Source organism: Sarcophilus harrisii, chromosome 1 (assembly GCF_902635505.1).
Source record: "Sarcophilus harrisii chromosome 1, mSarHar1.11, whole genome shotgun sequence".
NCBI classification, from domain to species: domain Eukaryota; kingdom Metazoa; phylum Chordata; class Mammalia; order Dasyuromorphia; family Dasyuridae; genus Sarcophilus; species Sarcophilus harrisii.
In genome coordinates this window covers 11,472,060-11,484,937 of record NC_045426.1, presented here as the reverse complement: position 1 = coordinate 11,484,937, position 12,878 = coordinate 11,472,060, and the positions used below count along the sequence as shown (strand labels likewise).

The window sequence follows — 12,878 nt, the reverse complement described above, 5'->3', positions numbered from 1 at the left end:
TCCTTGGGGGATGACAGAAAGGTTCTTTTTAACAGGATCTTTCACCACCATCTATCTCAAGTCACCTCCTACTGAACTTAAAGTTGAAGACTCAGGGTCGGAAGGGAAAGAAAACAATAATTAAAGGGGAAAAGTTGATTGAGCTTGGTGCCCCCCACCCCTCTACACAGTCTGATTAGAACACAGCTGTGGGTTCAGCCCATGACATAATGGAGCTCTTCCACCATAAGTCATTACTGCAATCATTTCCTAATGGATTTTGTTTTTCATCAGGTAGACTCCTAAGTGAACATGAACCCTTACGGAGCTGACTAGGATGGCTACCCCTCCCTAAGAATCTGATTAAATTGACTCTAAATGAAGATTACGGGGCCCTTGATGGAAGCTCCAGTGGGCTTAATGGACAAACAGAATTAGAGAGTGACCCAGAAATGTTTAGGCAGTTTCCTTTTACTGTGACTGTGATAAGTGGCAAAGCAGCAAATTGTAGCAGGAGAACTTTCAGTAATCTTGGGTTCCGTTAACTGTAGAGCAATTCTGAAAAGAAAACATTTATCTCTTTAGTCTTTCCACTTCATTCTCCCCTAGGCCCACCCCCAACCTTTTGAAAATTCCATTTTTTTGTGTTTTATTAGCTGTATCTTGAATACCTCCTACAAACTGAATGACAGTTTAGGGCTATTAAATCTGTTCTGAGTACATATTTTTTATCCATCGTTAACCTTGACTAAATGTATGTGAACAAATGGCCCTCTCTCCCCCCATTGTTGCCTGTATTTGTTAAAGTAGTGATTCCCTTTGACGTTTGTTTAGGCTGCGGCCTTGATAAAATGCTGGACATGGTACACTCTTCCCCCTTGGCATTCAGCAGGCCCTGAGCAGCTTATTTCTCTTTGCATTATCTTATCTTTGCTAGCATACTTGGGGCTTCCTTTTCATATTTTATTTTCAGTGATGGACAGGATTGCTTTAGACTCGGCAGATAGTAGCCTTTCGATGTTCTAAAGACACTCTTAATATTATGCATTTTCAACTTCTATGGCGATCTCAGGTCAGTATTATGAACTTTCTTGTTTTGTTCTGAATAAACAAAAAAGAATGGAGAAAACCAAAGATATAGTCAAGCTGTTAAGAGTTTGCTTTGGGATGCTTCTGGAATAATTCAACATACATCTGTTGTATGCTGGGCCCTGAAGATTACAAAGAGAAAATAATATAGTTCCTGCTCTAAAAAGATTTTATTCTCATGGGGAGATCATAAGATCATAGATTCAGTGCTATAGCCAAACTGGTACAATCACCCCATTTCTACATGAAGAAACAGGCCCAAAGGATTTTCTGAAGGTCACATAGGCAGAAAAATATATTCAAAATTACTTCAGAAACACAGGTGGAGAGATCAGGAAAAAATTCAGATGGGAGAATGGCCCCATGACTCTTTTTTTTTTCCTTTTTTTGCTGAGGCAATTGGAGTTAAGTGACTTGCCCAGAGTCACACAGCCAGGGAGTATTGTGTCTGAGGTCAGATTTGAACTCAAGTCATCCTGACTTCAGGGCTGGTGCTCTATGTACTACACCAACTAGCTGCCTCAACCCCATGACTCTTATTGAGCATTTTAGCCATTTATTAAACTACATGACTCTGGGTAGAGCCCTAGCCCTAGGCTGAAACACAACAAACTCTGGCTATTGAGAGAGTTCACCTTGAAGATGAATCAAATCCACTGTAACTTTTTTTTTGGCTCCACTCTTTGTATGCCATGTACTTCTCCCAATACTTGATTCCTGAAGAAGTGTGATAACAGCAATTTCTAATTTTGTAATTCTTAAATCGTCCGATTCCAATGTCCACATTGAAATTTGACTCATATTGAAACTTCCTGATTTGAATCTTGGTTACCACTTTTCTCTTAATAGTTATCTGGAGATCTAATATTAATCCGGATTATTTTGCATTAAATGGCACAAATCAAACTGTTATAAATTATTAAATAAACAAAAGACCTTTTGATATCTTGAAGATACCATGAAGCTGCTTGGCTTATCTTCCCCTAGCTTCTATTCATGAGTAGCCTTTCTCTTCCCCCTTTTTCATTTTCTTTTGTTCCCTTTATAATATTGATTAATTTTGTTTATATCATTTTGGTTTACCAGTATCTCCTTTACTTGACCCCACCCTTAGTCACGTCTTGTAACAAAAAAGAAAAAGGGGGAAAAATCTAGCCCAACTAAACTTCCCCACCTCTCTCTGGTCGCACAAGTGCATAATATTTCATATCATTCATTTTTATAGACTATTAGACTATTGTAATGACAGGGATGACGTTGTTGAAAATGACTATCATATAATACTGTCAGTGACTTATATGTATCATTTGATTCACAAGGCATTTGTGAAGTGTCCAAGGTACAAGGGATAGAAAAGTCAGAATGAAATCTTTCCTTCCCTCAGGGGGTTATGTGAGGGATTGGAGGCAGGGAATAATATATTCACAGATAAGAAAATACAAAATATATGCAAAATAAGCACAAAGTAGTCTGGGGTAGGACATTAATAATTATCTCATTTAATACTCAGAACAACCCTATTGGGGTTACTATTCCCATTTTACAGAATGTGAATGAGCTTGCAGCTAGTAAGCACCAGATGTATGCCTGATATTCAGATTTGATGACTTCTAGGCTCATGGGCATTCCACTTCACCATTGTGTCACTATGGCAGTCTGTTTCTGCCCATCATATTCCTATCCTTTGTCCTTTGGACTCTCTTCTTTTTCTTCAGTGATTTTCTGTGCCGTACCGCCATTTGGCATTCTGGGGAGAATATTCATGTTACAAAGAGAAGATTGTGTTTTTTTAATTGGTAAGCTGCTTTATCAAATTACTGAAAAACCTACAGAATTTCCAAAATGCAGCCACTAATGCTCAATTCACCTCTTGTTCCTCCATTTTCATCCCAGATCCTGGTCGTTCTCACACTAGCCAATGGTGCATCTCTGTGCTCATCTAAGTTCTCCCACTCCAGCTCGACAGGCCTTCTTACAACTTCCCATGGAAAATCCAAAGCATCTTGCTTTGCACTCACTGTGCCTCACGCCCCAAAGCTTCTCCCTCCTTATCTATAGCTCTTAGACACCTGGTTTGTTCAGTATCAAGTTGGAGACCCCTTTTACATGAAGACTTTTGGGGGAAAGGGGACCAATTCCCAACTGCCAAAGTCTCTTAATCTTCAGGCCTGGCCAGGTCCTTTCTGCTGGTTTGTAGATGGGCCAACTTCTTTGAAAAATGGAGTAATTCTGACTTATGAATTAAAAATTATAGTCAAAATTCAAAATGATCTCAGTGCTATATGAGGAACACTTGATAAATAACAAAACATTACATATGAATTATGATGATTATTATCACACTGACTCAAATATACATATGTTGATTTCAGTATATGTCGACAATATTTTCTTGTTTTATCACTTCTTTGAAAATGGGGCCGTTCCAGCTTATGGACTACAATATATGGTCAGAATTCAAAATTATTTTAGTCATATGTGAGGAACACCTGATAAATAATAAAACACTCTAAGTTATGATGATTTATTACTATACCACACTGGCTCAGGTATACATATATTGATAGCATGGGAAAGTGAATAGAGAGACGAGATTGAGCTTGGAGAGAAGAGATTTGATGTTGGTGTGACGATTTCAAAACTGACTTCTGACATTTACTACTTGTATGAACCTGAATAAGCCACATCAGTTAGAATCCTCCATAGGCCTTAACACTAAGTACCCAAGAGGTTTGGATATGCTTATGGCACTGAATAGCCATGACACGGAGAAAATCCAAAATATTCTACACTTTCCTAAGTTACAGATTCTGTCTTTCTATAATTTTTACAAATTTTTATTAGGCTAAAAAATGAAGAGAATGGTTTAATATAGAGAATGATGGTTTCTTTGGAAAGGAAAACAGTAATGAAAGCAAAGGAAATATTTTTAATTAGAGGTGTTTTTAAAATAACTGGGTAAATTAACTTTGCTGGGAGTTCAATGGAAGTATTACGCTACTATTTACATAACAGATTAGTCGGCCAAAAAAAGAAAAAGCTACTAAGAGCCAAAAGCATTACTTTCTATGAATATTAATGCCAGAGACTGGCTTTAAAAAACCCCTTCTAAAATAAATGATTTTTAAAATGTATTTTTATTAGCTCCATTTATTAAATAACAATTGGGAGTGAAATCACTGTTAGCATCTAGCTGGAATTTTCCTTGGTAATGCATTTTTCTTGTAGTTGACAGAAGAGCTAATTAAGAATTATAAATTATCCCAGTCCTCTTTTGTGATGTTTTTGCAAAAGAAAAAAAAGATAAAAAGTTCTTGAAATTGAACAGAGGCCTCTTTTTGGCATCTCAGGTGGACAAGGACAGAACAATCCAGACTTAAGATGGCGTGAGGAGATGTTGTGAATGGAACCTGGTCATTTGATACAAATAAGGAATTTTTAAAAGTAGATTATGGCCCCAGGAAAATGCAACAAAGAATAGGTAGTAATCAGCCCAAAAGACAGTCTCTAGCTCAGACCATTAGGATGTCTTTTATTGGTGATGATAAAAATCATACCACTTAAAAACTAGTCATTAAGCACCTACTGTATGCAAAGAACTGAGCCAGATGATGGCAAAGTAATGATATACTCACAAATCCAAGACAATTCCTGCCTTTCAGGAACTTACTTGATAGGTGTGTTGTGTGGGTGAATAGGAGGGGAGAACACAACCATCCATCAAAAAGCATTGATGAAGCGTCTACCGTATGCCGGGCATATACTCGGCAAACACGAAGCAGCTAAATGACTCAGTGTATAGAGTACTGGGCCTGGAGTCTGGAAAACCTGAATTCAAATTTGGCCTGAGACATATGTGACACTTTGGAAGTCAATTAATCTCTGCTTGTCTTAATCCACTGGGAAAGGAAATCTAAACTACCCCGTGCCCAGTTATTGGCAGACTATCATCTGTGAGGTCATGAAGAATTGGACAAAACTGAACGGCTTAATACTGTGCTAAGCCTGGAGAGTCAAAGACAGAAATAAAACTTCCCGGCCTCAAGAAGCATAGATGCTGTCACAGGAGATAACATGGATGTTCAGAAGAATATAAAATAATTTTTTTTAAAAAATGAGAATTCAGCAGCAGGACCTCGTGTGAAAGATTGGGTTAGAATTGGTTCAGTTTGGAATTAAACTTAGGTTTTGAAGGAAAATAGGTTAAGTATATGCAAAACATATATCAAGTTGACTCTGGGAAATTTCTGAATATATCACATATATAATAGCCCATGTCCAGGTTTCTATAAACAGGTAATACGATCCCTAGGTCCTTGTTCTCCTATGAGCTGTATGTAGACCAACAAACTAATTTACTACCTTATGAACTCTTGAGAGAAGGGACTGGATCATTTTTCCTTTCCTTCCCTAATTGGCAGCCCACTACCTTTCTAAAAGTAGATCATTGTCTAATCAATGCTAGTTGAGTTGAATTAAATTCAATTCAATTTTTTGAATTAAATCAAAGTTCAATTCAGAGCACCTCTTGTATTCATGGCACTTTGCAACAAAGACATTCATTCAAAGGAAAAATGGAGTTCATGTCCTCAGTGAGCGTATACATTATCCCATATCATACAGCACAGAGTGGGTGAAGAAAGAATGGTGTGATAAAAAATAGATGCATGTAAAGGTGGTGTATTGGTTCTAGGCCCCCCAACGTCATGGAAAAGACCAAATGTCCCATTTAGGAAGAATTGTCTTGGTCTCTGGGATACCCATCCTAGATGGACACCGTACAATAATAAAGAGACAGTATTGGCTATTGTGTAGAGCCTTGAACTTAGAATCAAGAAGACCAGTAATCACATGCTGCCTTTAACACATTCTAACAGTAGGATTGATTTATTTAACATTACAAATCTCAGTTTCTTCATTTGCATGATAAATATAATGGTATTTTTAGTACCCGCCTCAGAGGGTTTGGGAGAAATCAAATGAAATAATATAGGAAAAGTGCTTTTGGGGCTTTGAGGCATTAGAGTAATGGCAATTAGTATTATAGTATAGAGCTTATAGTGGAGAACTCATTTTTTTTTGATACAGTTCATATAGAAATAATGCCAGGACTAGTACTTCCAATATAGTTCTCTTGTGGTTAAGGCTAAGCAGACTATCGCAAAGATGGATAAATGATGATTGTTTTTTTGTTTTTTGTTTTTTTGTTTTTTTTTTTTGTATTTGAATAAGACTACTAGAATCCAGGCTTGTTTTCAATAGGATCCCTGCAAGCAACATCAGAATAACTTCAGTAGCAAAGAGGAGAATGGGGATGATTAATCTGGCTTTTTACTACTTCTCTACATTTTGGGAGCTTTTTCTTCTGAGTAGCTTGAAGTTCAAGCTTGATGTCTTGACTTGTATGTGAATTGGTTTTAGGTAAAGCAGGATGATTAATATTTGTTCCATAAAGTCTTCTGAAAGGCCATTTTGTTCCATTGTTGGATATAAGCCATTTCAAGACCTTATTCAAGTATAAGTTCTTTGTGTTTCAGTCTTCAAATCAAATGCCACAGTCCTGCTACTCGACTTGATCATTGTTCAATGGGATGATTTCTGCTTGTTCTAAAATCATTTCTGCAAAGTTTTAACTTGAATTTTGAGCAGATCTATCAATGTGGTTCCTCCTTTCAGGAAAGGGAGTTATTAGTCTTTCTATTTCTGCCTTAGGCTAATGGTCCGTGTATTTATTTCACTTCTGTTGTGCAGTTTTTTTAGGAGAGTTTCCAAATCTTATATGGTCCATTTTATAGTTCTGAAAGTGTTCATTAAATTATTATTGTTAACAATGTCATTATACTTGGTCCAGGAAATCACAGATTAGCCATTACCATCCATGTGCTTGGCTTCCAGCTTCGATGTTTTCTAGAAGGTAAATTCAGGAAACCGGTTACAGAGCCAAGCCAAGGCAAGTCAAGAAGCATTTATGAAATACATAGTTATGTACCCTGCACTGTGCTAAGTACTGGGGATACAAAGAAAGACAAAAACCAGTCCCTGCTTTTAAGGCACTCCCAGCCTGATGGGGATGGCTCATAAACAACTGTGAATAAGCAAGATACAGACAGGATAAATTGGAAATAATCTAGAGCAGATCAGATGGCACATTTCTCCCTGAGCAAGAGCCCTCCATCATCATTCGTACTGCCACAGAAAAAATACTAGACTTAGAGGCCAAGGGATAGAGTTGAAATCTTGGCTTTCCCACTTATTACAAGGGTGATTTTGAAGAATCTCTTGAGACCTCAGTTCTTTCATCCATATATGGACCTTGACAATCTCTAAGGTCCCTCCAGTTCTAAATCCACAATCTTATGACCTTGAGGTAGCCATAGAATGGATGATCAAAGGGGATAGCGTGCCCCAAGATCATACCTAGTAATGATGCTTAAGTATGGAATTGTAGTGATATGAAAAAGAGGAGAAATGGAAGAAGGCAGAGAGTGTAGTGATGAGGTACTTAGCATTGGTATGAAATCTATTTAATATTTTTTTCTTTTTTTCCCATGAGACAAGAGTTTTAAGAGAAGGACAAGGTTTCTGTTGGCGTTGTTCAAGGGGAAACTGATCTCAAAAAGAACAGGGATTTATGGAAGTTTGGGAATGTGCTATTGATTAATAGGATGTTGCCATGTTTACTAAACACACTTGTACTCCGGGATTAGGCCCTTCCTAATGAAAAGTCTTTCTTTTAGCTTTTTCACTCCCACAAATATTTTCAAACTAATTTATCCTGTTCCTCCTCCAGTTCTAGAAGGGGAGAGTTTTCTTTACTAAGGATGACTGGAATGATATGGCAATATTTTTGCTCCATCACCTTTTCAAATACATAATGTCAAATGAATACAAGAAACCGGTTATAATGTAAACAGGAAATGATAAAAAATGAGAACATCTAAGTGCCTGAAAAATGGGGAGTGTTTATCTAAAATTAATCCATGGTCTCATAACTTTGAAAGCAGAATAAATAGGTTGTATTTCTTTGACTCTCTTGGAACCGTTGCCCCCAAATATTTACATTTTTCCTGTGCTGATGCCAAGACCCTTGAACAATTGAAAAAAAAGACCCCAGTGATTTCTTTAATATGGAAAGCGCTGCATTGGGTGGCTAGTGGTTTCCATGTCACTAGAGGATTCCAAGCACAGGCTGGCAATCACACTGGGGATCTTAGAGACATGATTCTGATTTAATCTTGGGATTGGGTTACATGAAACAGATGAGTCTAGGATCATGCCCTTGACCTTGATTTCAGTATTCTTTCTGCCCTACTGTATTCCTCCAAGGTCAAAATGATAGGATTGTACAATTTCAGAGGTGGATAAGTCAGAGGTGTGTATTTTTAGACAGTGAGAATTCTTTCTCTAATATTTCCCAGGCCAAGCCATATTGAGTCATTGTCTGAGCCCTCATTAGCTCAGCATGAATGTATGTATGTGTGTGTGTTTGTATGTGTTTATATATATCTCATTCATTTTAAAAATAGCTTTAATCATTAATTAAGCATTACCTTAGTCAAACTGAGACCAGTTAAAGACTTTAGTTTAAAAAGACCAAGGTCTCCCACTACATCTAGTCATCTCCAGTCATCCCCTGCCAATGGTCTCAGATGGCTCTGAAAAAGAAAGTGAGACAGGTGATCTTGTTCAGCTTTCGCTCGCTTAAATCCAATTAACTTGCATGTAACTCCCCTGATGTCTTGTTCTTCTTTGAGACAAGCAAGAAGAATTTATATTCTCTGGTGTCAAAGTCTGTTGTTCATCTTGCCTTTGTAGTAAAACGATGACCAAATAAGGCAATATACAAAAACATTCAGCACAGAGCCTAGCATATAGGAGATGCTTAATAAATGCTTGTTACTTTTTTTTTCTTTGTTTTCTTAACTTCTTTCCTTCCTTCCTTCCTTCCTTCCTTCCTTCCTTCCTTCCTTCCTTCCTTCCTTCCTTCCTTCCTTCCTTCCTTCCTTCCTTCCTTCCTTCCTTCTTCCTCCATTTCTTCTTTCGCTCTCTCTTTCCTTTTCCCTAACACTTAACACAAGTAATAAGTAATGTAATAAATATTTGTTGAATGCCTGAATGAGATGTGGCTAGGTTTCTGCTGAGAATCTGAAGACATCTGATGATATGTACCTTCTGAGGCAACTTATTTCCTCTGGGGAAAGCAACACTTATTAGAAATGTGACTAATAATAGTAATAATAATAACAATAGTTATACACACAGATATACATACACATATGACTTTAAGGCTTGCAAAGTATTTTACATATTATCTTTTTTGATACCCAACCATTCCATTATTATTATATTGAAGGGTTATATGAGGATATCAGAAATGGGATGAAGGGAGAAGATTCACGGCCCTAAGGAGACTGTAACCTCACTATGATTCACCAGTGTGACTTAGAAGATCCTTTTCACTGGTCATCTAAACCAGTGGTATCTGACTCAAATAGAATAGGAGCCCCTAAATCAGATTCTGGGACACATATTGGCTTGTTGTTTTTAGTCTCTTTCACTGCATCTGATTCTTTGTGACCTCATTAGGTATTTTCTTGGCAAAGATAATGAAGTAGTTTGCCACTTTCTCCTCCAGCTCTTTTTGCAGAAGAGGAAACTGAGGTAAATAGGGTGAAGAGACTTGGCCAGGTGCACACAGCTAGAATGAATCTGAGGCAGAGTTGAACTTAGCAAGCTGAGTCTTGCTGACTCTCTATGTACTATGGCATCACTGAGCTGCTTTATACTTAGATGGTGTAGAAAACCACATTTTAGCCCTATCAGCATGCTATTGTATTTCACGTATCATGTAAAATATTTCTCAATTACATTTTAATCTGAGCTCTGAGGATGTTGGGGACCACAATGGGGCTGTGTGTTTGATGTTAATCATACTCCTCGCTGGTCTCCCTTTAGCTGCTCTTCCATCTTCTTCAATCCTTCTTTCATACAATCAACAATATAATTTTTTCTGAAATGTATGTGTGACGATGTGATTTTCCTATGCAAAACTTCCAGTGATTCCCTGTTGCCTCTAAGATAAAACCTAAACTCCTATGTGACAGAAACCTTTCCACGTTTCCAGACTTCTTATTATAGTTTTTAATATGCATGCCTTTAATAGGAAACACCGACATATAATAGAGAAAGAGAATGGCCTTCGCAAAGCTTGGGCTACTCTTGGTAAACCAGATTGGCTTTAAGCTCTCCTCTTTGGATATTCTTTGTTGTCTCAGTGAGTGCCGGGGGTTAAATAAAATCTCTCAGTCGGGGATCTCTAGGCTTAGGAGGTGATGAATCTTCTGTTGTTCAAAGAGGAATCACAGTACCTGAGCTGCAAGGATAGATATAGACGCCTATGTATATTTACTCATTCAGGCAAATATGTACATACCATGCTGCATGCACATACACACACACAATACACTATCTACTATAGTATATATTTTATGTAGTGTATACCCAGAGATTACACATATACACACACTACATATCATAGAATGGGTTTTATATAGTCTATATACCTAACACACTATGTACCATAGTATGTACATAGATTTTACACACACACACACACACACACACATACATATCCTGAGTATACCATAGTATATGTTTTGTATAATATGCTCAGAGATTATACACGGAAATATACACACGTACATACACTATATACCATAGTATGTTTTATATAGTGTACACACAGAGATTACATACACATATTATATACCATAGTATATAATATATATATATATATATTGTATAATATACTCAGAGATTATACACACACTACATGCCATAGTATGTTTGATATAGTGTACACACAGATTACACACATACATACACTGAGTACCATAGTATATGTTTTATATAGTATTCACACAGAGATTACACACACACACACACACTCATATCTACATACATTCAAAGATCTATAAACATACAAATGTCTATGAGCTTCTTTCTGGTTTTAACCCTGTACATGAATTGGAGAGCTAATCCTTAGAGGTGAGTCTGTAATTCCCAGAGAGAGAGGGCTGATGAGGGCAAACTTTCTGACCTGAGGGATAGCCTCTAAAGACACAAGTAAGAGATGAAATGATATGTATGTGAAATAACAAACAAGCCAGTCTGGCTGGGACACAGACTCGTTCTGGAAGAGGAGATCAGAGCCATATCACAAAGGTCTTTGAATGCTAAAACATTTCATCCCAGAGGCAATTGGAAGCCACTGAAGTTTCTTGAAAGGAGGAGTGACTTTGTCAGGCATGTTTTAGATATTTCCGTTGGGAGCTGTGAGGAGGATGAATTGAAGGAATGAGAGCTGGAATGCAGGGAGACTGAGTGCATAGGTATTATTATAGTCTAGGCAAGAGATGATGGGGGTCTGAACTCCTTTGGTGCTGAGAGAAATCATTTAGACACTATTACTGGGGGTCTTAAAAGAAAAGAGCCAAAGATGGTGCTCTCTCCAAAGGAAGTGAGAATGTTAATATACCAATGACTTGCTGAAGCGAAGGCATGAGCTAAGGGGGTGCGAGTGGGGGTGCAGTGGCAACCTTCATCAGCAAAAAGGAGGAATTCATTAATCCATGGAGAAGAGCCATTTCCTTGTTAGGGCCAGAGCAAATTCCAGATTAAAACTGGTTACGGGTATTACTGTAGAAAGGGGTTGGAAGGAAGAGAGGAGACAATTTCCATCCCTTTCGGAGAAAGCAATGAGCCAAGATAACATAGGAGTTAGAGTGGTGAGATTTTTTTTTTTCTTCTTAACAGATTTAAAGGAAAGAAGTAATAGAGGGGCAGTTCGAGGGTCTGGGTCAAGAGGAAACTGAATGATGGGAAACGTGAGGGATGCCCTACTTGTGGAGGAGAGGTCATCTCTGGGCATACCATCCAAGGAAGATTTTAAAGAAAAATAAAGTATAAGTTGCTCCTCAGGCATGAAGATTATATTAATTATATCATATATTCAATATAGGGATATTTAGGTGATATAGTGAATAAAACATCAGGCCCAGCCCTGATTCAAATCTATCTTCAGATATTTCCTAGCTGGCTGAGTCTAGGCAAGTCACTTCACCCTGTTTGCCTCAGTTTCTTCATCTGTAAAATGAGTTGGAGAAGGAAATGGGCACTCCATTATCTTTGTCAAAATCTTTGTCACATGACTGAAGTGATCAAACAACAAATATTTTGATATAATTTGTTTTTCTGTAATATTACCTATTTAACTTCATGTCTTTTCAAACTTCCTTTCAGATAGGGACTCGTAGGTGGTCTGTGACCCAAAAAGACCAGAATCCCTTGAGTTAGACCAGCAGGAAGCCCCAATCTGTTCTTTCTCCATGCATTTGTTAATTCAAAAATCAAAGAGAGATTCTGTCCCAGGAATCCCCTCATGGTATTATCCCCCCAAAACTGTGCCATGGGGCTCAGATGCCAACTGTAGGTTGCCCAGTATTTCCGGTGTCCTCTGCCTTGGAGCCTGAAACAATGACCGGTTTCTTTCTCCTTCAGACAGGAAGCCCTGCTGGCTGCCATCAGTGAGAAGGATGCCAACATAGCCTTGCTTGAACTGTCTGCCTCCAAGAAGAAGAAGACGCAGGAGGAGGTGATGACCCTGAAACGAGAAAAGGACCGTTTGGTGCACCAGCTGAAGCAGCAGGTGGGCTCGCATGCAGGCACACACTCTCTTTTCTGGCCACAGGCCGGGCTCTTCTTGAGGCTTCGTGTCTTAGCTGTTTGACCTTGCTCGGTCTTCCTCATGC

The 12,878-nt window shown here is 38.1% G+C and overlaps 1 protein-coding gene across 1 annotated transcript in view; it reads left to right on the top strand.

Moving 5' to 3' along the window:
* Positions 1 to 12,878, top strand: part of ERC2 (ELKS/RAB6-interacting/CAST family member 2) — a 981,774-nt gene that overhangs the window by 681,894 nt on the left and 287,002 nt on the right. Inside the window, 1 exon segment of the mRNA XM_031952165.1 lies at positions 12,628 to 12,775. Coding sequence (XP_031808025.1) covers positions 12,628 to 12,775 — 148 coding nt within the window.